General features: G+C 37.6%; 4 protein-coding genes across 6 annotated transcripts; all 4 read left to right on the plus strand.

Moving 5' to 3' along the window:
* The first annotated feature begins 1,965 nt into the window (after positions 1-1,965).
* LOC116212358 lies at positions 1,966-3,709 on the plus strand. Of its 3 annotated transcripts, none has more exons than XM_031546920.1 (3): positions 1,969-2,142; positions 2,685-2,804; positions 3,047-3,709. In XM_031546920.1, the coding sequence occupies exon 3, from the start codon at positions 3,068-3,070 to the stop codon at positions 3,521-3,523; it is 456 nt and encodes a 151-aa protein (XP_031402780.1). In that variant the 5' UTR covers positions 1,969-2,142; positions 2,685-2,804; positions 3,047-3,067; the 3' UTR covers positions 3,524-3,709. The 3 variants fall into 3 exon arrangements, with proteins under 3 accessions (XP_031402782.1, XP_031402780.1, XP_031402781.1); XM_031546921.1 differs by lacking the exon at positions 1,969-2,142 and adding an exon at positions 2,155-2,546; XM_031546922.1 differs by lacking the exon at positions 2,685-2,804 and having other exon boundaries at positions 1,966-2,142.
* An 850-nt stretch (positions 3,710-4,559) lies between these two features.
* On the plus strand, positions 4,560-5,008 carry LOC116211052 (vacuolar iron transporter homolog 4-like). Its single transcript, XM_031545245.1, has 2 exons — positions 4,560-4,808; positions 4,910-5,008. Exons 1-2 carry the CDS (start codon positions 4,560-4,562, stop codon positions 5,006-5,008), a joined length of 348 nt encoding a protein of 115 aa, XP_031401105.1.
* Positions 4,911-6,239, plus strand: LOC116212357. Its single transcript, XM_031546918.1, has one exon. It carries the CDS (start codon positions 5,102-5,104, stop codon positions 5,762-5,764), a length of 663 nt encoding a protein of 220 aa, XP_031402778.1. The 5' UTR covers positions 4,911-5,101; the 3' UTR covers positions 5,765-6,239.
* Positions 6,240-17,487: 11,248 nt separating this feature from the next.
* LOC116211552 (diacylglycerol O-acyltransferase 2-like) lies at positions 17,488-21,175 on the plus strand. Its single transcript, XM_031545994.1, has 9 exons — positions 17,488-17,838; positions 17,940-18,014; positions 18,164-18,249; positions 19,024-19,130; positions 19,231-19,386; positions 19,824-19,910; positions 20,006-20,103; positions 20,184-20,271; positions 20,892-21,175. The coding sequence occupies exons 1-9, from the start codon at positions 17,648-17,650 to the stop codon at positions 20,991-20,993; spliced, it is 990 nt and encodes a 329-aa protein (XP_031401854.1). The 5' UTR covers positions 17,488-17,647; the 3' UTR covers positions 20,994-21,175.
* The last annotated feature ends 127 nt before the right edge of the window (positions 21,176-21,302 follow it).

The following is a 21,302-nucleotide window of genomic DNA, read 5'->3' on the forward strand; positions in this document are numbered from 1 at the left end:
CTGATATAATAATCTATATGCATTATATAAAAGTTAAGACAAAATTTAAGAACGTGTCACGTAAGACGAAATAAACCCTCGATTGCGTGACCTTCACAATTACTACCAATAACTCCGAACTTTCCATGTACATTATATTGTTTTAGGTGTAAAGTTCTTTGCTGGGGTAAAATTTTACGGCCATGATTGATAGAGATCCTATAAACGAAACACTTATTATTCTTACATCATATACTCCATATCCACTCTAAAAAAACTTCGTGCAACGGAGTCGGAGTAGGTTTTAAAATCTTTGTGAAATCCTCCAACATCCTTACCAATGTCACTTGTATCTATTGGAAAAGTTCCTGCTATGTCACCAACATGTAACGTTTTGTTCATGTTTTTTTCTCAATCGTGTTCCTTCCTACGCTTTGTTTCTCTGCCATTCTCAATCTGTTACATTAAGCTCGACAATCTCAACTTGACCGGAGCCTTGCCTGAAGAAGTTGGAAAACTTGCTCATTTGCAAGTTCTGTGAGTGATCCATCTTTTTCCTCCGTCAATGAAAATTCTTAATATTCATATATATATCCTAACCTCCGATTAATATTTATGAGAGCTTGTCATGCCATATTTATTAGTAGCACCTGTATAAGACAAATAGTCTTGGAGAAGGTATGGTGTACCTGAGGAGATTGGAGACTCGGTTGAGCGAAGGGAGTCGGGGTCGGTCCTGGCCATATGGCATACAAAATCCTTCAAAAACAATGGTGGCCCACGTATTCGATCTGATCGACGTAGAGCTGTCAAATTCTCTTGAGCCGGATCAGCTGAGGAGGCTGGGTTCGGATCAGCTGAGGTGACTGGGCCGTTGCCGGGCTCATTGGAAAGGCCCAGTGTGGAGGAGGTGCAGTCTGGGCTATCAGACGCACATCGGGGAGCATGGGCCGGACTTCCAGGTGAGATAGGCCCAGGTTCTTGTGTCAAATTGCCGTTTCGGACCGGGAAATGGACGCGGCCCGGGGAATTGAGACCCGGAGAGGCGCGACCCGAAATGATGTCTGTCGGATCTATTCGGTCACTGTCCGGCCCAGTTGGGCTTGGGCCCTTCACATTTTCCGTGCGGGCAGGTCTGTGGGCCTCCCTATTCTGCCGGCCCTCAACTTCCTTTCCTTCTTCATGTCGACCAGTATGGCTTCCAGAATCGTATACGTCCAAGAACAATGGCGTGCCAACATCCTCTCTACTTGTTCCCGACACTTGTAAGGGAAAAGAGTTCTCGTAAAAACTTACATCCCGCAAAGTAAAAATTTCTCCGGTCTTTAGATCATAAACACGCCATCCCTTCTTACCATAGGAGTATCCCACAAAAATGCATCGCCGGCGCTCGTTCATTCAATTTATCTTTTGGTGGTAGTAGCCTTATTTGAGCATAACAAAGAGAGCCAAATACTCTCAAATGTGAGTAAATGGGGAATTAATCAAATGGACATGCATTGCTCTGACATCATATTAAATTTTCGTTGGGTTTATACAGGTTTGGACTCATTTCCACTTAAAAACTGAAGTTGATAAGTAACGGTACCCAAGCTATATATTAACTCATGAATTTTCTTGTTATTTTTCAATTTGGAATTTTTATTCCATTTTAGTCCTCAATAAGAACTTCACGTGTTTTTTTTTTATAGCTAAGTATAGAGATTATCGAATATTTACAGCTTGTTTATACAAATTTAAAAAATTAGTTTTCTATAAGACCATGATCTTCAAACAAAATTTTACAATTTGGTATCTATCGAAAACAAAATTTACAATTCGATCATTCCACGTCCTCCCAATTTCGGTTCGGCTTTCGCATTTTGGATGAATGCACGACAACATACCTTCTTCTTGAACGTTAAATAAGGAATGCAATTAATAACACACGTTTCCGCATAAAATCATAATATTTCGAATTCGTTTCCTATTAGTAAGACTTCCGTGCACCTTTTTTTTTCGACCTTCCTCTATAATTTTCAATCTGGCTGGACGCTGGAGTCGAAGCTGCAGAATAGTCTCTCTCTCTCTCTCTCTCTCTCTCTCTCGCGGCTGTACTCCGATGGAACTGACAGGAGCGGTCGAATAGACTCTGTAGTTTCTGCTCCCCTCACGGCGGCAAAGGTAATCTTAATCAGCCGAACGCTTTCCCTGTTCTGGGTTTTCTTCGATCCATCGTTCTCCCGTCAACAACAAAATCAGTCGATCGTTTTTGGGTAGATTCATTCAAACCCTAGACCTTATCTTTCCCCGATTTCAACCTTCTTCTATGGCGATTCCCTTGGTTAGCCAGTCCTTCGAGTTGTAAAAGAGTTAGCTTTATCCGCCATGCGTGTTTTTTATTCAGTTTCAGGGCTAATTTCCTGATGTTTATCTTGTTGGGTGTTGGTAATTCTGTATGAGGACATCATCCCAGAATCTTCTTTTTCTGTACATCCACGAAGTCTTGACGGTCGGGTGGGAATTGGATTTTGTGATTGGGCTTAATGTTCTACGGATCGGCTAGGCCGTGAATTTTCCAGTTGATGGTCAGGTTTTGTTATGCTGAACGATATGGGATTGGACTTGGATATATTCTAAGCAAGATCACTTCCATATTGATGCCTTATGGCGTCGTCTCCGCAATATTTCTCCGCAAGTACTGTTTGATAGATTCCTTTCTGCAGGCCCGTAAGCTGTTCTTCTTGTTTGACGAGCTTCCGCTCCTCATAAGTTGTCGGTGGGAACGTACTGTTGCGTTGTCTTATCCACGCTGAACTCAATCTCGTGTTATCCGTGTATAATCTGTAAGTTATTACAATTGCTCCGTAGTGTAGTGGAAGCTTGTTGTCTAGTTGAGTTAAACTGGAGCCAAAATCATTGAAATTGTTAGTTCTAAAGGGGTGTTGTTTTAATTTGATCTGTGAAACCTTCAGTTAATTTTATTTGTCTGGAAGTTGTTGTGCCATATTCTTGTCATTGAATTTAACAGATTTTCATTTAAGAAATGATAGCTGCAGACTAACACTTGTGAATTTACTTGGCACAGAGAAACTAGAACTTCCAAGGAATGCAAGACCCAAATATGCCATTCCGTGAGGAAATTCTGAACATCAAGCCTCGGAAGAAAACCTCAAAACAAAAGAATTCGTTGGTCCAGTTGCAAGGTGTTGATTCACCGGGCTTCCACCCTGAGCAGGGGACTCCATCTCTGAAGCCAAGACAGAAGGCCAAGCCCTCGAAAAGGAATCTGAAGAATGAAGTGTCTCCACTGCAGCAGCAGCAGTCAGAGAGATCGAATTCTGATTCATTGCCCGACTCCTCTCCGTCCGGAAATGAGTACCGGGCTCTCAGGCGGAAGTATCTGTTGCTGGAAGAAGAGAGCTGTGCCTTGGGTAATGAGCTGAGAGACATTGAAAATGAAGTGAGGAGCCTCGAAGATGAGAAATTCGCACTATTGGACCACCTCGTGGTGCTAGAAGGCTTGATTGATCCTTCAGAGTTGCAGCCTCTCGAGACACAGTGATCGTGGCATCAGCAGATAGATGTTTGTATTTGCTCAATCTCGAATCCTTCCTACGAGCGTCAACGGGGGTTTTAAGATTTTAGAACAGGACAGAGCAGAATCACTATGTAAATGTTCCCAACTTATACAATTGTTGTATTGTCTGTTGCCCTCTTGCTGAAATCTAATATTACTCATTGCGGTGTACTCTCAGAAAGTCCGGGTAGGTCGACTTAGAATCTGAAGAATCATTTGTAGGAAATATTACGCAAGTGTATTCTCAGAGGCGCAGAGTAGGTCGAGTTAGATTCTGTTGAATCTCTTGGAGGAAATATTACGCATAGTGAAACGAGCATGTATCCAGCACCTGGTAAGAGAATCCTGTACTGGATACAGCGGAGGTATCGAGCTTGTCCCAGGCAAAGGACAAGGAAGAATCATAGTAAACTAAACCGTATGTAAGGACTAACGAGTGCAAACATGATTGGAGAGGAAATGTCTGGACTCTGGTGGAATGAGACGCAGGATGAATGCTCTGCTTCGACCTCAACGTCCGCAGTTATTCCTTGTTGCCTTTCACGTCACCACCTAAGGACAATCGATTCTTCTTTATCTCTATCTGCTTGGCCTTTTGACTGCATGCTGTGTGAATTTTGATCCGACATGCTATTGTCTGTGTCTTCTTCCGTTTTCAAATAGTCCTTAATTTCAAGTGAGGGTATGTTCGAGTTCAGTGCACCCTCTTTTTGGTCCATTTTGTATAATCCTCCTTCATAATGATGTGCTAAGAAAGAATCGGTGGGTTAATTAAGAATAATTACAATAATTATTCGATTCGAGTGATACAATTTAATCGCTATTTTCTCACGTTATATGATGAGATGGGATCACCGAAAAGTTTATCCTTGAGAAGAGAGGAAAACAATAGTATATCAAAGGGATAGACAATTTCCTAGTACTCTATGTATGTGGTTTCGTGTGAGCCTTCTATATATGACTCCACGTGCTCCGAGTGTGGCTTCCATAACTGAGCCACACTCCCCTTTTTCCCACTTTGATGGAGGAGATCGACAAACAGCAGAATACTAGGAGTGAAGCCCTGCAGAGGGCCCAGTGGCTTAGGGCGGCCATTCTAGGGGCCAACGATGGGCTGCTCTCGACGACTTCCCTTATGCTTGGAGTCGGAGCAGCCAGAGAAGATCGGCAGTCCATGGTGCTGTCGGGGCTTGCTGGAGCTCTTGCTGGGGCACTAAGCATGGCAGTCGGGGAGTTCGTGTCTGTCTCGACTCAGAGGGATATAGAAGAGGTAATAACTTAATAATTATTAGTTAAGCGCCTGCTAATTTTCCCGACTCTTTGAATAGTCGGATTGTGCAGGATGCAGCGAACGTTCATAACTTCATTTAGTGTTGGGATGAGCCAGCTTTAAGCGGTGCTTATCGAAAGCGTTGTCTAATGTATCCCGATAGTATGGAGGTACTGATGAAGGAAAGAAAATGGTTGTGAGAAGCGTCGGCCCTCTCCTCCCATCCCCAAATAGCGTCACCTGAGCTTTAAAAAACCGCAGGAAAAGTGGCTTTCGTAGTGCAATAACATAAAATGCCTTCTCATTACAGTGATTATTATCTTTTTTGGGGTCCTTTGCTCATATTTTCTTGGGATAATTTTGTTGAGAAGCTCGTGAGCTGTTCGGTATTGCAGGAGGAGAATCGCAAGCTCTGCAGCTCAAAAGGTGGACCATTATCAGACAGAAAACAGCAAGAAGTAAAGATCACCATTGATAATTCAACAAGCCCACCTCCTCCATCTCGTACTCATAAGGATGAGAAAGAGTTAACTCTATCAAGTACTCTCCAGTCACCGGGAAGATCTCCTACCCTCCGTGTTTTTGCAGAGGATGCCAAGAGAAACTCCAACTTCCCGAGGACACCCCTCTGCAATATTCTCCAGGAGGAAGGAGCAGAGGTTGAAAACAAGCAGCATCTCCCGAACCCGTATAAGGCTGCTGCTGCATCGGCCTTGGCATTCCTGTGTGGGTCTTTGGTCCCACTGGCCTCCGCGGTCTTTGTGGCCCCGGATAAGGCTCGGACAGCTATGGTGGCAGTGGTTGCATCCGTGGCTCTAGTAGTTTTTGGAGGGGTTGGGGCCTACTTGGGCGGGTTGCCAGTTAGGATTTCCGCGATGAGGGTGCTGGCTGGTGGGTGGGCGGCAATGGGGATCACCTATGGGTTGCTCAAGCCATTTGATAGAGACCAAAAATGAAAGTAGCTCGAAAATTGGGGCAGAAGCTCAAAACAAACGCCCGTGTGGAAGTTCTAAGTTCTAACAATTTATCAATAGCGCTCCAAATTAGTTTCTTGGAGCTAGTATCAACTTCTAAAAGTGCGGCAAAAGGAAATTCGGGATGGCAGGTGCGGGAGGACTCTTACGTGACGATCAAGGGGGATGGCTTGCCGGTTTCGCACAAACCGTTAAATGTGCCACCTTTATGGCAGCTGAGTGCTGGGCAGTCAAAATTGGTCGCGGGCACACGATGGCTTGGGAGGTGGGTGCTTGTAGTTGTAAACTCATCCTCGAGGTAAACTCCGAGGTCGTAGCCTGTAAGTTTATCTTTGCTTCAGGTGGAGGGACTTGCGTGATCTATTGCAACGGGACTGGATAGTAGTGGTGCGCCATACTTATCAGGAAGAAAATGTTTGTGCGTGCGAATTGGCCGATGAATTAATTATGCGCTTTCGCTTCCTATTAATTATCATATAGGCTTAGCAGTTACTATGCTGGACTCAATTTCCATTTTATGTAGAGATTATTATGGGAGTCACCATGCTCCATTTCTATATTGCTTAGTCTTAATTTGTAGTTTTCGAACTCCGGCCCCATATTTCATTAAAAAAAACGTAATTATTTTTACTAGAAAAAATAAGGATACATAATTACAATCCTTCACATTAATCAATCTACAAGTGAAGTGGCCCTCCCCATATGTAAGAAGAACTTTGGAACTCTAAACTCTCTCCAATAGCCCGACTTCGTAGAAAGTGTGACGAGTACATTTGATGGCGACCAACCGAATGAAAACGAACCAACATTGAGTCTACCTCGAGAATGTGGGAACCCTTGTATTTTTGTATTAATTTTTTGCTGATATATATTTATATTTAAGGAAGCTTTTTATTTATAATTATAATATGTTCAAATGAAAAGCTCACATCAATGTAGTTTTATATATGAGTAGAAGAAAGATTGGTGTATATGTGTGGGCTAGAACTGTTGAGTTATGAAAATAAACGTTAGTATTTGGAGCGATAAATATAGAAAAAAAAATTGAAAAAAAATAGTTAACAAGAAAGGTATCTTTCGAGACCTTTAAGAAAATAAAAGAAAAATAGAGGAAGCAACAAAATCACTAATCGCTAGTTATTGCTCTCACAAGAAATTTAAATTGTAGGTATATTATGCTTGTAAAGAACTAAATCAACTTTTGCTCGAATTATGTAAATAATATTTATGTTTTGACAATTTAAAATAACAAAAATTGTCAATGATAAGATTTATCTAAAATATAAACTCTCATATCCAAAAACATTTACTCTGATCAGGGACGAACCCAGGGTCTGAACTTAGGGGGGCGAGATTCTTGAGATAGCGAACTATATGATAGTTTTCTCGAGTTAGGAGGCGAATATAAGAAATTTATTAAAAGTTGCATAACTATACGTAAATTTTTTTAAGGTGTGAAAATTATTGGGGGGTCGACTGCCACCCCAACCCCTCTTGATCCATCCCTGACTCGAATTATATATCTTGTTGGTGTAGAGTCTACCTTACCAAAACACAATTGAACTATGTAGGGAACGATAAAATATGTTAGAACTCTCAGGTGTTTGTAACAATGTCCACGTTCATGCTAGGAATTGGTTTGATTTGGCTCAATTGCTTGGATTTCTAGTATGGAAATTTCTTAAGAAATCTACAAGTGGCCACACAGTATTGCATTATTTATTACATTTTTTTTTGTGTAAATCTTGATATACAAAAATCCAATTGGGTCACAACTATTCTAGTCCAACCGAGTCGGCCTACTAAAAGGTAAAACTCTCTCATCGTGGATTTTCTCCATTCACAAGACTCGAACTCGAGATATTACTTAAGAGGAACAAGCGCCGAACCGCTTGAACCAATTTATATTGGTATCATTTACCACATCGTTATAGATGGTATTTTGAAAGGCCATGCAATCAGAGCCTTATTTATTACAACGAACGAACAAATATTTCCAAATCTATGAACATTTCTAACATACCTGTAGTACCAACACAGTCCAACTAATGAAATTCGCAATTCTTTCCTTAATTATGATGAACATTTCCCGCTGTCAAGTTATAGGGCTGTTTCACGACATGTCCATACACTGGAATAACTTCCCCAGCAATCTTGCCTAAAGCCCACTGTTATGTTTTTAAAATTTTAACTCTAACTTTAACTCTACTCACTACACAACAAAAATCAACAACATAATTATTACTTTTTTCCTTTTTCTTTAATGTTTTAACCATTCAATTCAATTTTTAATATTAAATTATCTCAACTATCCATTACTTTTTCTACAATTTAACAGCACAATCATTACTTTTTTCTCAATTATTCATTATTTTTTCACACTTTTTCTCATAATTCAACAACACAATCATTACAACCCAATTAAAATCAAAATTCAACTCTACTTAACTCTAAAACCAAACACGCCAAGTCTTCCTTAATCTCCTAGTAGGCAAAAGTAGAGTATTGCCGAGAAGGAATACAAGTTCTCGATCTTGTGAACCCTGCAGATTACTTTGCTTGACCCGACTTTACACCCCTCTTTCTCAACTAAACTCTACTATTTCTCCCATTATGTGTATTGAGTAATAAATATATAAACCACACCGTATCTAACACGGTTAACTTTTTAGATTAGATGAGTCCCATTTTAAAATTTCACATGACATTAAAGCGCATGCTCCATACGCCTCCCATGCATTTGCTCCCCATTTAATTAATTCCATGCGATGGGCCTCCAAAACTAATCCAGCCGCGTGATGGGGAGTATTGAGTAATAAATATGTAAACCACATCGTATCTAACAAGGTTAACTTTTTAGATTAGACTAGATTATTGAACATTTGTGTTGCGTGGATTTTATTAAGAATTTAAATATGAAAACACTAATTGCTATCATTTTTTAATTTAAATTAGTGTATAGAAATTTATCTTTATACTATATAAACTTCAATGGGGTAAATTTTAAACCCATGCTAAATAATATTAATTGAAATGTTCGAGCAAATAATTCATGTAAAATACTTAATATACATAATCACAATCATCAATACAATTTATAGAAAAAATATTTATAAAATCTTACAAATTTAAATATCTTAGCTTTAATTAAAGAAAGAATAATAATGATAAAATCTATAACTTTTTAAAGTTAGTATTAAACTAATGTTTATTCGCAATCACATTTCATGTATTACGTTTCATGAGTTTGAATAATTTTCGATAAAATGGGTTCGATATGAGATTTCTTGATTGAACTTTTATAAAGCAACTCATGATTTTTAAATTTTACTTTAAAATTTTAAATAATTCCGAATTTCCATAAAATTATGAATAATTATTTACTAATGAATAATCTATTTCTTTGGATATACCTATTTCTTTATTGATAAAAAATCATTATTATTTAATTTCTATATTGTATATTAATTTATTAAGACATTTACTATTGGATATACTTATTTCTTTATAATTATTATTATCGTGATTTAAAATTGATATTGTATATTATTTTATTAAGACATTTACCATTCTACCCCATTTATTAGGATGGAGACAATTATATATATATATATATATATATAGATTATTGTGGCCTCTTAAAATCTCATAAATGTGATTTTTTTATTTCCTAACGGAAACAACAAAGGAACGCTCAGTAGAACAGAAGGGATTCTAGTATAGAGGTATAAGTTTGTATCTTCATTATAATTAATGATGATAACATTTAATTTAATATGAATGCAAAATTTAAATATGGAACTCGTGATTTTTCATTTTTTCGGATACTAAAATTTAAGGTGATAGCATGATATTTCATTACTTTTATCACTTGTGGCCATCCTGGATGTTATGAAGAAACTTTATGCTCTCTTGGATTTAAAGCTCAATTCTAAAAAATCTGCACTTTTTCGTGGAGGAGCGATCATAGCAAATCAGGATTCTATGTTATCACTACCAGGTTTCAAGAAGGGGCCACTTCCCATGAGATACTTGGGTTTGACTCTAGTTTCCGGTTAGTTTTCCAACAAGGAGTGTACTGTGCTTGCAGATACAATAGTTCGAAGGATTTGAGATTGGACGGTAAAGCACTTGTCATATGCCGGTAAACTATTCTTGCTCGAGCTTTGTACTTCCAAAGAAGCTGATGAACATAATCTATAAAAAATGCCAGGCACTCTTATGGAAGAGCTCTGATCAAGCTCAAGGAGGTGGAGCAAAGGTCAAAAGGAAGGTAGTCTGTCTTCCCAAGGGGGAAGGTGGATTGGGGATTAGAGATCTGTATGGAAAAAAAAATTTGCATTTTGAGAAATGTTAGGACTCTCTTACTCAATTCTGGCTCTCTTTGGGTCGCTTGGGTACGTAAGTTCTTGATTAAAGGTAGGGCCTTTTGGGCCCACAAAGCCCTCAAAGATTGCCCATGGAGCTGGAGGAAAGTGTTGCAGCTACGGCCTCTCATCAAACCTTTTGTCAGGTATAGTGTTGGCACAGGTGAGAGTATATTTTTCTGGAATGACCTATAGGTTTCAGATATCTCGCTTTTGGATTATTGTGCCAGGGGATTTTTATGTTTTCCAACTATTGGAAGGAATGTAAAAGTCAGCTCCATCCTTAAGCGTGGAGATTGGAAATGACCCAGAACGTCTGATCTCCAAGCTGAGGAATTGAAGACAATGACTTCTGCACTTCAGCTGAAGCACGCAGCAAGATGGCATTACTGGTATTTGTCTAAGACTGAACAGTTTACTACAGCTTCAGCTTGGGAACAACTCTGAGTAAAAGAAGAACAGGTCTGCTGAAGGAAGGCCATATGGTTCTATGGAACATCCCTCGAGCTTCATTTATATGTTGGCTTGCTTTGAAAGATAAAGTTGCTACAAAAGATAGACTATTGACATTGGGACTCGCCATTGTAGCCCTTGATGGTGAACTTTGTAGATTAGAGACGGAATTCAAGGACCACCTGTTTTTCACATGCCCTGTTAACTAGGTATTATGGAGGAGTGTGCTAAGCCGATTTGGCGTCCTGAAGGCTGTGAGGAATTGGGAATCTGAAGTGCAATGGGTTTGTTTGATGAAAGGTAGGAAGTTTGACTCAATAGTCCTGCATTTACTCTGGACCTGCTACGTATATCATGTTTGGTGGGAACAGAATGCTCATGTTTTCAACGAAAGCGAAACTCTATTTCTTCCATCTTGCAGCAGATAACACGAATTGTAAAGTTTAGAGTGTGATCTATTCCTAATGTACAAGCTATGTTTAGTTTTTTGTTAGCTGCTAGAAGTTTTGAATTTTGATGTGCATAGTCGTCATAGGTTTGTTTAATGTTCTTTGGATAAGTGTAAGTTGTTCATAGTGTGTTTGGAATCAAACGGGCCATCAATCTTTCGATTAATGAAATACACCGCTTATTTAATCAAAAAATATATACACCACTTGCTGGTATCAAACTTGTTGAATTTATGCAACTTATAAAAGTTTGACAAATTATTTATACTGCAAATTCAGAAAATAATTTTAATTACATATTGAGCAATTAATAAATTAGCTGTCGATACACACTCGTTCATAACACGGTGTCAGAGTAGTATCTTGTTAAGTTAGGAGACAACACTCAGTTAGTTTTTTTTAATACAAAATCCTTTTTTTTTTCTTTTTTTCAAATTTGTTCTCCATAGGGCCTGAAGCAATATGCTCGATAGCAATATATAGCCCGTGCTTCACTGTACTTGGATTGGGGTTTTGGGGGGATTGAGGAGGATTTGGCGGGAAGTATTGGAGGTAAAAACCCCTAATTTGATTTGGAGGTGTTAGGTGTTTTAAATCCCTCTAAGAGCACATTTCGTAAACCTTCAAACTTACATGCCTTGTTTTTTTGTTTTTTTTTAACCTTCGTATCTGAAAGTTCAATTGAGTTCCGATCCACTAAAGGGTAAAATTTTCCCAACGTGGAATTTTCGCATTCATAAGGACTCAAACCCGATGTCTTACTTAAACGAAACAAGCACTAAACTTGGAGGCTTTTTAGTTCGGAGGTTTTAGTAATATTTTAATTACAAAGTTCTCAAAATTCCCCAAACTCTCTATAAATGTTATTCAAATAAGGTTTTAAAATTATTCAAATCTTTTAACATTGTCAATTCAAACAAGGTTTTCGAAAATTCTTTCAAAACCCTCAAAATCTCTTTCCTCTCAATAAACCTCCTGACTCTTTTAATACCATCCCCTCCGAACTCCTTACTAAAAATTATCCAAACATAGCGTAATTGCACGAAGATTCTTTTGATGAGATAATCTAACAGCTACATTTTAAAAAGTTGATACCATCCTAATTCAACAATAAATCATTACTTTTATTATCTTTTTCTCTAATTCAACTATAAATTCTCTCGCGTAATTTTTTCTAATAATTTTTATAATTAATTTTTTAATAATAAATTTTTCATCTACTTTCAAATCTATATATACATATTAATTTTTTAATAATAAAAATTTCACATATTTTCACATTTATGCATACATACATACATATATATATATTCTCATATATTAATATATTTGTCAATCATTGCAATCATTGTACAAAATCAAGTTAAGTTGGATCATTATCCAACTCGAAAATCAAACGCAAGCTAAGCTTTCTAAATGGGGACCGAACCTCTGTGAAACCTAACCTAAGGGAGGCGACATTAATTAAGTTTGGCCACTTGATTAGCTCAAATAGCAGTCACAACCCAATATGTTGCAGCTAATTATATATCTATATCTATATATATTGGTAAATTATACTGGTGGTCCAAAAAGTTTTATAAATGTTTCAATATGATATAAAAAATTTTTTTTGTTACTTGATAGTACAAAATTTTTCAAAATTGTTTCAATGTAATGCACTTCGTCATCTGACACTTAACGCCATCATCCTGACGCTTACGTGATGTATTATGTGTCAGTAATTATCTGACGTGGCTCAAATTTTAAAATAAAAAATTCATTTTTAATTTAAATAAAAATTTCTTCTCTCCTCTCTATCTCTCTTTTCTCTCTGCCGTCTCTCTCCTCTCTGAGCTGCAATCATGGTGGGCGGAAATCTGGGATGAAGGCTACGGTGACAAGAAGCACGAGCTATGGTGGCCCGAGATGAAGACTCGAGAAGAGCTCATCTAGACCGATCGATCCCCGGATCTCAAATTCTCCTCCGTAGGCATTGGATTAAAGCCCCAACGGCCCTAAGCTTCCAAATTCATCTCAATCCCCACTCCCAGCAACCCCAGAACACCTTCCCGATCAAAACCTCGAACCGGCAACCACCAAATCTGAAGCGGAAAAGATCCAAAACCCTCGAAATTCGGATAATCCCCAGAATTCTCCGCATATAAACAGCTAAAGGTTTGATCTTTGGGCAATCTTAGCGCACCGGACAATGCAGGGGAAGCCGCTTCACGGCAACGGACAATAGAATCCTCCAGGCAAACCATAGCAAGAAAGCGACGAAAGAGAGAGAGAGAAGAGAATTCTGAGGAAAAAAAACATCGTTTGTTCTCTTCTCAGCAGAGCTCGACCTCAACGAAGAAACTGAGATGGAGGGAGTCTCATTGGAGCGATTCTCCAAAGCCTCCCATGACAACGGGAAAGAAAAGAAATGGACGAAAGGGATGCCAGAGAAAGGAGAGAGAGAGAGAGGGGGGATTTTTTTAACTTGATTTTTGTTTCTAAAAAAATCCATCATGTTTTTCCGCCCAAGCCACAGCAGTTCACTGTTTCGGTCACGTTAGAAAGGAGCTGACATGTAGTGAGCCATGTCAGTATTGGCTTAACGGCGTCAATGACGAGATGACAATTTGTACTATATTGAAATAATTTTGAAACATTTTGTACAATCAAGTAGCAAAAAAAAAAAATTTGTAGCATATTAAAATATTTGTAAAACTGTTTGTACCACTAGTGCAATTTATCCATATGTATGTATGAAGTGGTGCTGTAATCTATAAACATTATTCCTTCGATTATCCAAGACCCGTAAAACCACCATATCTAAAGGACTCAAAAATATCCTACAGTGTTAAACGGATAGTTCAGCATTAAACGTAACCTTTTAAGAGAATGAATTAGAAAGTAATGATATATGCCTTACCTAATAATATATAGGTTTCAAATTTAATTTTCAAAGTAAAATTATTCATAGTAAATTTATTAAATTTTTAAGCCTTCATTGTCACGGAAGAATCTTGACGAATTTGAGGTCCAATTTTAGTGCGTATGTCCAAATTCATGAGTAGAGATTTCTTGGGGGGAGCGAAGAGAACATATACTCAAGGCACAACATGTGTCTCTGACAAGAAAAAAACATGTTCACATTGTATTTTTTTTTGGTGAGGATAAAATAAGTAAATAAATAAATAAAGTAAGAAAGTAGACTTTAGTCGATATCCAAAAAGAAAAGAAAAGAAAAGGGGGAAGGCTAGTCGAAAAAGGAAAGTGGAAGACTAGTCGAAAAAGGAAAGTGGAAGACGAGATGGAGAACCGGAGGAGGAGAAACTTCCCGAGTATGGCCAAGCTTCGTGTCACAACACAGACAGGACCATGTTGGGCTTTAAGGGTTATTTTTTCCACCAATTAGTGAGATTTTTTAGCATGATCCCGTGTTCTGGTGACAGGGAGTCTTCTCATTGTTGGATGGATAGTGTATGGTGAGGTCCATGCAAATCTAATATAGGAAAATTGTTTCCTCCTAATATGGAATCGCCAATTAGTAAATGCATCATATGAAATTATCACATTGTACAGTAGTTAAAAAGAGGTACTCATGATTAGGTTATGGCCCCTACTTCTACTTCACATTGTACAGTAGTTAAAGTACGCAATAGCATTAATTCTTGCTATCAGTACTAAAAGTATTGATTTTATTTTGCCCCCTAAACATTGCTTCTCATCTCAATTTTACCCTTTGGTGGTCCTAGGACCAGGGAATTCTCAACACTTTTGTCATTCATGATCTTCCTTACCTTTTGATCAGAACTTTCTTGACCCCTCACCAATCTATCATCTTGGGAGTCGAGTGTAACCTAGGGATGGTCAATGGCGTTGGCAAAAAGTCATATTTGAGGAATGAGGATAATCACACCATTTTTAACGTCGCATACTCGCACCAAATGATTGTGGTACGAATATGATTTTTTATTTAAAAAACTCTTACTGTGATGCGGATATGATTTTGAAAAAAAACCGTGGATAAGAACTGCAATGCAATCTTTATGTGTCTATATGTCTATAAGGATAGATTAGGCTAATGTTCCTACCCATCTTTCAAGCCCAATTGGAGTGCCACTTTTTTTTATTCATCTATTGAATTATTTTTTTATTAGGTTTTTATATAACTTGTTTCTAATTATCACGTTTTTCTAAATTTTTGTTTAATTAAATTATCTGGAGTGATGTTGAGCAAATAACTATGGTTTTTTACCAAAAAAAACTACTACGGTTTCGGTTTTTGGTCATGTGAATATGGTTTTCAATTTCCTTACCGCGATAGATGCGCTGCGGTTTTAGATTGTGATAAGATTTGCAGTTATCAAGGTATCCACACTATACCCACACTGCTATCATCCCAAGCCTATCCAATCTATTATCTTAGCACATAATCCCTTGACTTTCTTAAAAAGCATTTATTTTGAACGTATGCTAAGTTCTTCTCTACTTTTTTTTTCTTGAAAAACAAGAAAAAAGGACTTTTCAAGAACAAAAATATGAATTCTTCCATTATTTTTGGACCACCAAAATTTTTTTATTGTTTTAATCAAGTACATACACTCAAATCAAATTCTTTTACATGTCGTAGTTTTTTTAGATGCTCTTTTCCGAAGAGATATCTTCAAATTATGGGAGCACATCAAATCAATTTCTTTTCAAAAACAATTACCATTTTGAGCTCTATTACTACAAAGATTGTGTGTTTGGATTGAGAGATGAGTTGAGTTGAGTTTTGGTTTTAATTGGTTTGTAATGATTGTATTGTTGAATTATGAGAAAAAGTGCGAAAAAGTAATAAATAATTGAGAGAAAATAATGATTAAGTAATGATTGTGTTGTTGAATTGTGAAAAAGTAAAGAATAATTGAGGAAATTTAATATTAAAAATTGAATTGAATGGTTAAAAATATTTAAAAAATAAAAAAAAAATAATGATTGTGATGTTGAATTGAAGATAAGTGGAGTTGAGTTGAGTTGGGTTAAACTTTATTACGAAAACAAACACACCAGCTTTTGTTTGGTTTTCAAGTTGAATTAGTAATCCAATTCAACTTGATTTTGTGTGAATATTGTAAGTGTTGACAAAATATATTAAAGTATGATAATATATATGTATGTATATATAAATATGAAAGTAGATATGAAATTTATTATTAAAAAATTGATTATAAAAATAGTTAGGAAAAAGTATATGAGAAATTATCATTAAACGAAATTAAAAGACAAAACAGTAATAACTATATTGTTAAATACGAGGAAGAATAGAGCTGAATTGGGTAAGGTTGTCTTATTACTTAAAAAAACAAACGAAGCCTTGGATTTTTTTTTTCAATTATTCTTACCTTTGGACCAGTATAGTGTGTATACATACTCAAATTTTCTGTCAAGCACTGCCGTTAATATATAAAGCATCAATTCATACAAAACCACCAAGTTTAATTTATGTTTACGTAAGGAAAATGTACATAAAATACTAGTCATATGACTCGCGCATTGTGTGAGCATTTATATTTATATTTTTATTTAACATATTTTGTAAATTACGTGTTGTTTGTGACTTTTTTTATTTTATATTTTGTAAACAGAAGCATAGAGAATTAATGTCAAAGTGCTTGATTTACATGACTACTTGGAAGAGCAAGGAAAATTATTTCTTTGGACGCCACTTTATGTCAAAGAAGTGAAGAGAAATGAATATGCCGAGGATGTCCAAAGGAATTATTTCATTCGGAACAGTAAGGAAAATACATACATGCATCGGGACGGAGGTGGAGGAAAAAGATGAATAAAAACTCTTCCCCAAAAAAAGAAAGAAATGATAAATAAAATAATAGAATATAAGCAACAATTCATGCACATTAACAACTACATGAAATATGAATGGACGATCAATCACGAGTTTTTTAAGTGATTTTTAAAAGCTTACGTGAAAAGTTCTTATCGAGCAAAGGAAGCGTTGTATGGGACAACACTTATGTATTTAGAATGTATTTGTTTTAATTTAATTAAATAAGTATTTAAAAGTTATTTATAAGTTAGTTATAAGAAAAAATGAGTATAAGAAAAAGAGAAATGTGATAGATAAGGATCTAAATTGCTTACTATTAAGTCAAAAATCACTTAATGAAATATGTAAAAAAAATTTAATTTAATAAAATAAGTCATTTTTCACCTACTGATATTCTTTTATACCTTATATTTTGTCATTATTATTTATTTCTACATTCTTCCTATATATTTCTTTTTTAATTAATTAAATATTTAATTTTTAAATACTTAATTTATCAAACTAGTGCAGTCTTCATTTATTGATATAATAATAGCAATTTGCTAACCAATTTGCAAGTGGAAATCTCGAGCCCATTCCTCGAGTCTTATTTGGGAGAGATTGTATTGTTGATCTCATCCTCTGCCCTGCCATGAAAGGAAATCGGTGGGCGCAACCATCTCTGTCAGAGAGCAGTTGGCCCCACCCCACCGCTCCCCATGAGGCCTGCAATAAACTCTCTTTATTTGTTTAAATAGATTCTTCCTCCGCTTGCCGGTGTCAACCTTTCCTCTTCTTTCCGCCATTGAAGATGGGAGAGGAGGCGAGCGTGAAGCTGGGCGAGGATCAGCAGAGGGAAGTGTTCACTGGGAGGAAGGAGTCCCCTTCTCCGGTCACGTTTCACGCTCTGCTCGCTCTGGCGATATGGGTCGGCACTATCCACTTCTTCGGCTTCTTGGTCTCCGTCTCCCTCCTCGTCCTCCCTCTCTCCAAAGCCCTCCTGTCTGTCCTCTCTCTCTCTCTCTCTGTCGTAAAGCTTAATGCTTGAAGCTTTTTTAATGGTTGGCTGCTTACTTGTGGTTAACTGTTGATTGATGGAGCAGTGTGTTCGGGTTGCTCGGGGCTCTTGTGGTTATCCCGGCTGATGATCGGAGCAAGTTTGGTGAGAGAGTGACGAGGTGGGTTCAGTTCATTTCGGGTTAATTCTTCAGTTCTTCTCCTCACTGGTTCTTGTTTTCGTTTTGTTTTCACTTTGACGGGCAATGTTTGATGCTTTATTCTGCTGCTGTTGTTGCATTTTTCATGTTGTTGGGATTGGGTTTTCCAGGTACATACTTAAGCATGCTTGCCCCTATTTCCCAATGACCCTGCACGCGGAGGAGTTTGGGTGCATCGATCCTAATCGCGCATACGGTTCGATCATGATTTCCAATCTCCATATCTGTTTTTGCTTTACAATCTTATCTTACCTTGCATAGGAAAAGGACCACGTGCTCGGTGCAATGATGTCCATTTTGTTGTCGGATTATTATTATTATTATTATTAGGATTGTCAAACAAGGGGTGTTCAAGTTTCGCCCGAATAATTTCCACGATCCGTGTGAATACCCAGATCAGTCTGGCCGTAGGCCTTGCAAGTGGACCAACAGGGAGTATTCTCTGGCATGGTCTCTGATATGATTCGAACTTGGGACTTCATCAAGGAAGTCACTCCCTTTAACTGCCAAGCCAACTCTATTGGGTTTGTTGTCGAAAATTATCATTATGTTGCTGATGACAATTTTGTGACAGAGCTCGATTTAAGCCGGCCTCAGTGATCCCGATGTTTCATATTCATCTCTCTTGTTTTCTGTCCTGCGCTTGCTGTTCATTGATCCTTTTGGAAAGGGATTAGTTTTAATTAAGAACTAGTTGAAGTTTCGGCAGGAATAGATAATGATATGGCTGCCAAACAGAAAGTTATCTAAGCGATATCAAAACAGAAATATTACCTGTCCGTCTGTTTTGCCAGACTAGAGTGTTATTCAGGTGACAGTCTCGCGCGCATGTGTGTATTGTCTGTTTGGATTCGATGAAGGATTGCTGCAACAATACATACACAGAAATACACAGACACCTACATTTTGTTGATACTAGTCCCGTTTCTTCTGTCCTTTTCATTCGTTGAAAATCTTTACTGTGCTGCAGTCTTTGGTTATGAGCCACACTCCGTTATGCCAGTTGGAACCGTGGCACTTGCACAACTTTATGGTTTGATCACTATCCCGAAGTTAAAAGTCCTTGCTAGCACCGTTGTAAGATTCTACGGCATCATTTAGGCCACACTAATGGCTTTATAGAAATCTTCTCTCATTTTGTATTCCTCCACTAATGTCGCGATGACGATGTTACCAGGTCTTTCGCACCCCATTTATAAGACACGTATGGACATGGATGGGGCTTACACCTGCGACGAGGAAAAACTTCATCTCGCTCTTGGAGTCTGGTTATAGCTGCATTGTTGTTCCTGGTGGCGTGCAGGAGACATTCTACATGGAGCACGGTTTTGAGGTTTGGCTCTTATAAATTTTTTCCTCCAATTCATCTCAATGAGTCCAGCTCAATCTCTATTGAAGCTGGGAAATATAAAAGGACTTGAAGATGGTTGTTTCTCTGTGATTTGGGACTTTAAAACATTGAGGATCGATAATACAGTAGAAACTGTTTCAGCTTGTGTGCCTATCAAACCTAGTATGGGAATACTATTCGGCAGAGTCCGTCTGACCAGATGGTTCAACTCAACACGATTGAGTCGAATTCAAGTAGTCATCAAGTCAGACCCGATTCTCTCTGTTTCAACTGTGCATGCAGTTGGTCGGAGGAAGAAGCCGAAAATGGGATAGAATCATTCCTCCATAGTTTCATGTTTTTTTATTGCTTCATAGCGTTAAAACTATTACCGTCGTAGATCTTGAGTGACATTCAAGAACATTATGCTGTTCTTATAGGTTGTTTTCCTCAAAAAGAGGAGAGGATTCGTCCGGATAGCGTTGGAGACCGGGTGCCCTCTTGTTCCAGTCTTCTGCTTCGGTCAAGTACTGTTTCTAGCTGCTTTCACTTCATTTAAACACAGCTAAATCCTGTTTAAATTCTCATAGAGATTCATGTGTCTTGTGTACGATATGAGCAGTCTCAGCTCTACAAGTGGTGGAAGCCTAGCTGGGGGTTGTTCTTGAAGATCTGCCGAGTGGTCAAGTTCACCCCCATGTTCTTCTGGGGCATGCTCGGGTACGTGATTCATACTCTTTAACTTCCGTCACCCCGTACTAGGGGTACATTATGGGTACATTATCACGCTGTTTAAGCAGGTCTCCATTGCCTTTCCGACATCCACTGCATATCGTGGTTGGGAAACCAATCGAGGTGAAGAGAACTCCAAACCCTACAGCGGAAGAGGTACGATGCATTTCTATATGTTGAACTGCTACTGCACGTTCCTTCTATGTTCCGTGAGAGCATGTCCAATGCTTGGCACTCAAATGGGTGTCAATGTGGGCCCATTGCTTGCTACATATTTGCCACATCAAAAGGCATGGCATCCCAATTCAATTTTAAAAAACGGGTCCTAATGGAGGATCCACACACTATTTAAATTATATACATATATATGTATAAATGATTATGTATATATATAATATAATTGTTAATTAGTTAAATTAAGTAATTAATTAAACTTTACAAACTAATTATGTTTATTGTTACATTTTTAATTATTTTTTACATAATTATCTATTTTTATGTTTTAAAAAAAATTAAAAAATAAAACTGGTCAAAGAGCCCAATGGCTCTTTGACCAGTTAATAAAAAATAATAAAAAAAAGGGACAGGCCGCGTGGGCCCGGGCAGGCGACACGGGCTGCCCCAATTGGCTCGGCACTCCCCTAGGAGTGCCGCCAAGCTGGCTCTTTCCACATGGCGGCAGTGGCACCCATTTTGTCTCTCTCTGGACGTGCTCTAACCTCATATTCAGTTAGTCATGAAGATGCCACACCGATTTTCTTTTTATTCATGCACAGGTTGATGAGTTGCATAAACAATATGTCGAGGCACTACGAGATCTATTCGAACGACACAAGGCACAAGTCGGTCACGAGGATCTGGTGCTGAAAATCCTTTGATTAAAGCTTGTGTCGATATGACAAAATTTATTTTAGCATATGTTTGAATTAAAATTTGATGAATAAGTTCTTCCTTTCTAATTGCATTCATCTATATTTTCAATTTCAACTAGAAAAAAAGATTATTTGTTCTCTCAATAAAATTATACTTTATATTATAAAATTTATTCATTTTCTTTTCATTTCGTTCATGCGCACCAAACGTGACCATATAGCTCTGGCACGACATGTTTCTCGTTTTTCTTAGATAAAGAGAAAGCGTGTTCTCATTTTTTTTGATGAAATAAGTAAATAAATAAATAAATAAAT

Source organism: Punica granatum, chromosome 6 (assembly GCF_007655135.1).
Source record: "Punica granatum isolate Tunisia-2019 chromosome 6, ASM765513v2, whole genome shotgun sequence".
NCBI classification, from domain to species: Eukaryota; Viridiplantae; Streptophyta; class Magnoliopsida; order Myrtales; family Lythraceae; genus Punica; species Punica granatum.

Coding starts and splice junctions, on each gene's coding strand:
- LOC116212358 (XM_031546922.1), top strand. CDS start 3,068: ATGCAAGACCCAAATATGCCATTCCGTGAGGAAATTCTGAACATCAAG.
- LOC116211052 (XM_031545245.1), top strand. CDS start 4,560: ATGGAGGAGATCGACAAACAGCAGAATACTAGGAGTGAAGCCCTGCAG. Junction 4,809..4,909: donor CTCAGAGGGATATAGAAGAG/GTAATAACTTAA, acceptor AACTTCATTTAG/TGTTGGGATGAGCCAGCTTT.
- LOC116212357 (XM_031546918.1), top strand. CDS start 5,102: ATGCCTTCTCATTACAGTGATTATTATCTTTTTTGGGGTCCTTTGCTC.
- LOC116211552 (XM_031545994.1), top strand. CDS start 17,648: ATGGGAGAGGAGGCGAGCGTGAAGCTGGGCGAGGATCAGCAGAGGGAA. Junction 18,015..18,163: donor TTTGGTGAGAGAGTGACGAG/GTGGGTTCAGTT, acceptor TGGGTTTTCCAG/GTACATACTTAAGCATGCTT. Junction 19,387..19,823: donor ACATGGAGCACGGTTTTGAG/GTTTGGCTCTTA, acceptor CTGTTCTTATAG/GTTGTTTTCCTCAAAAAGAG.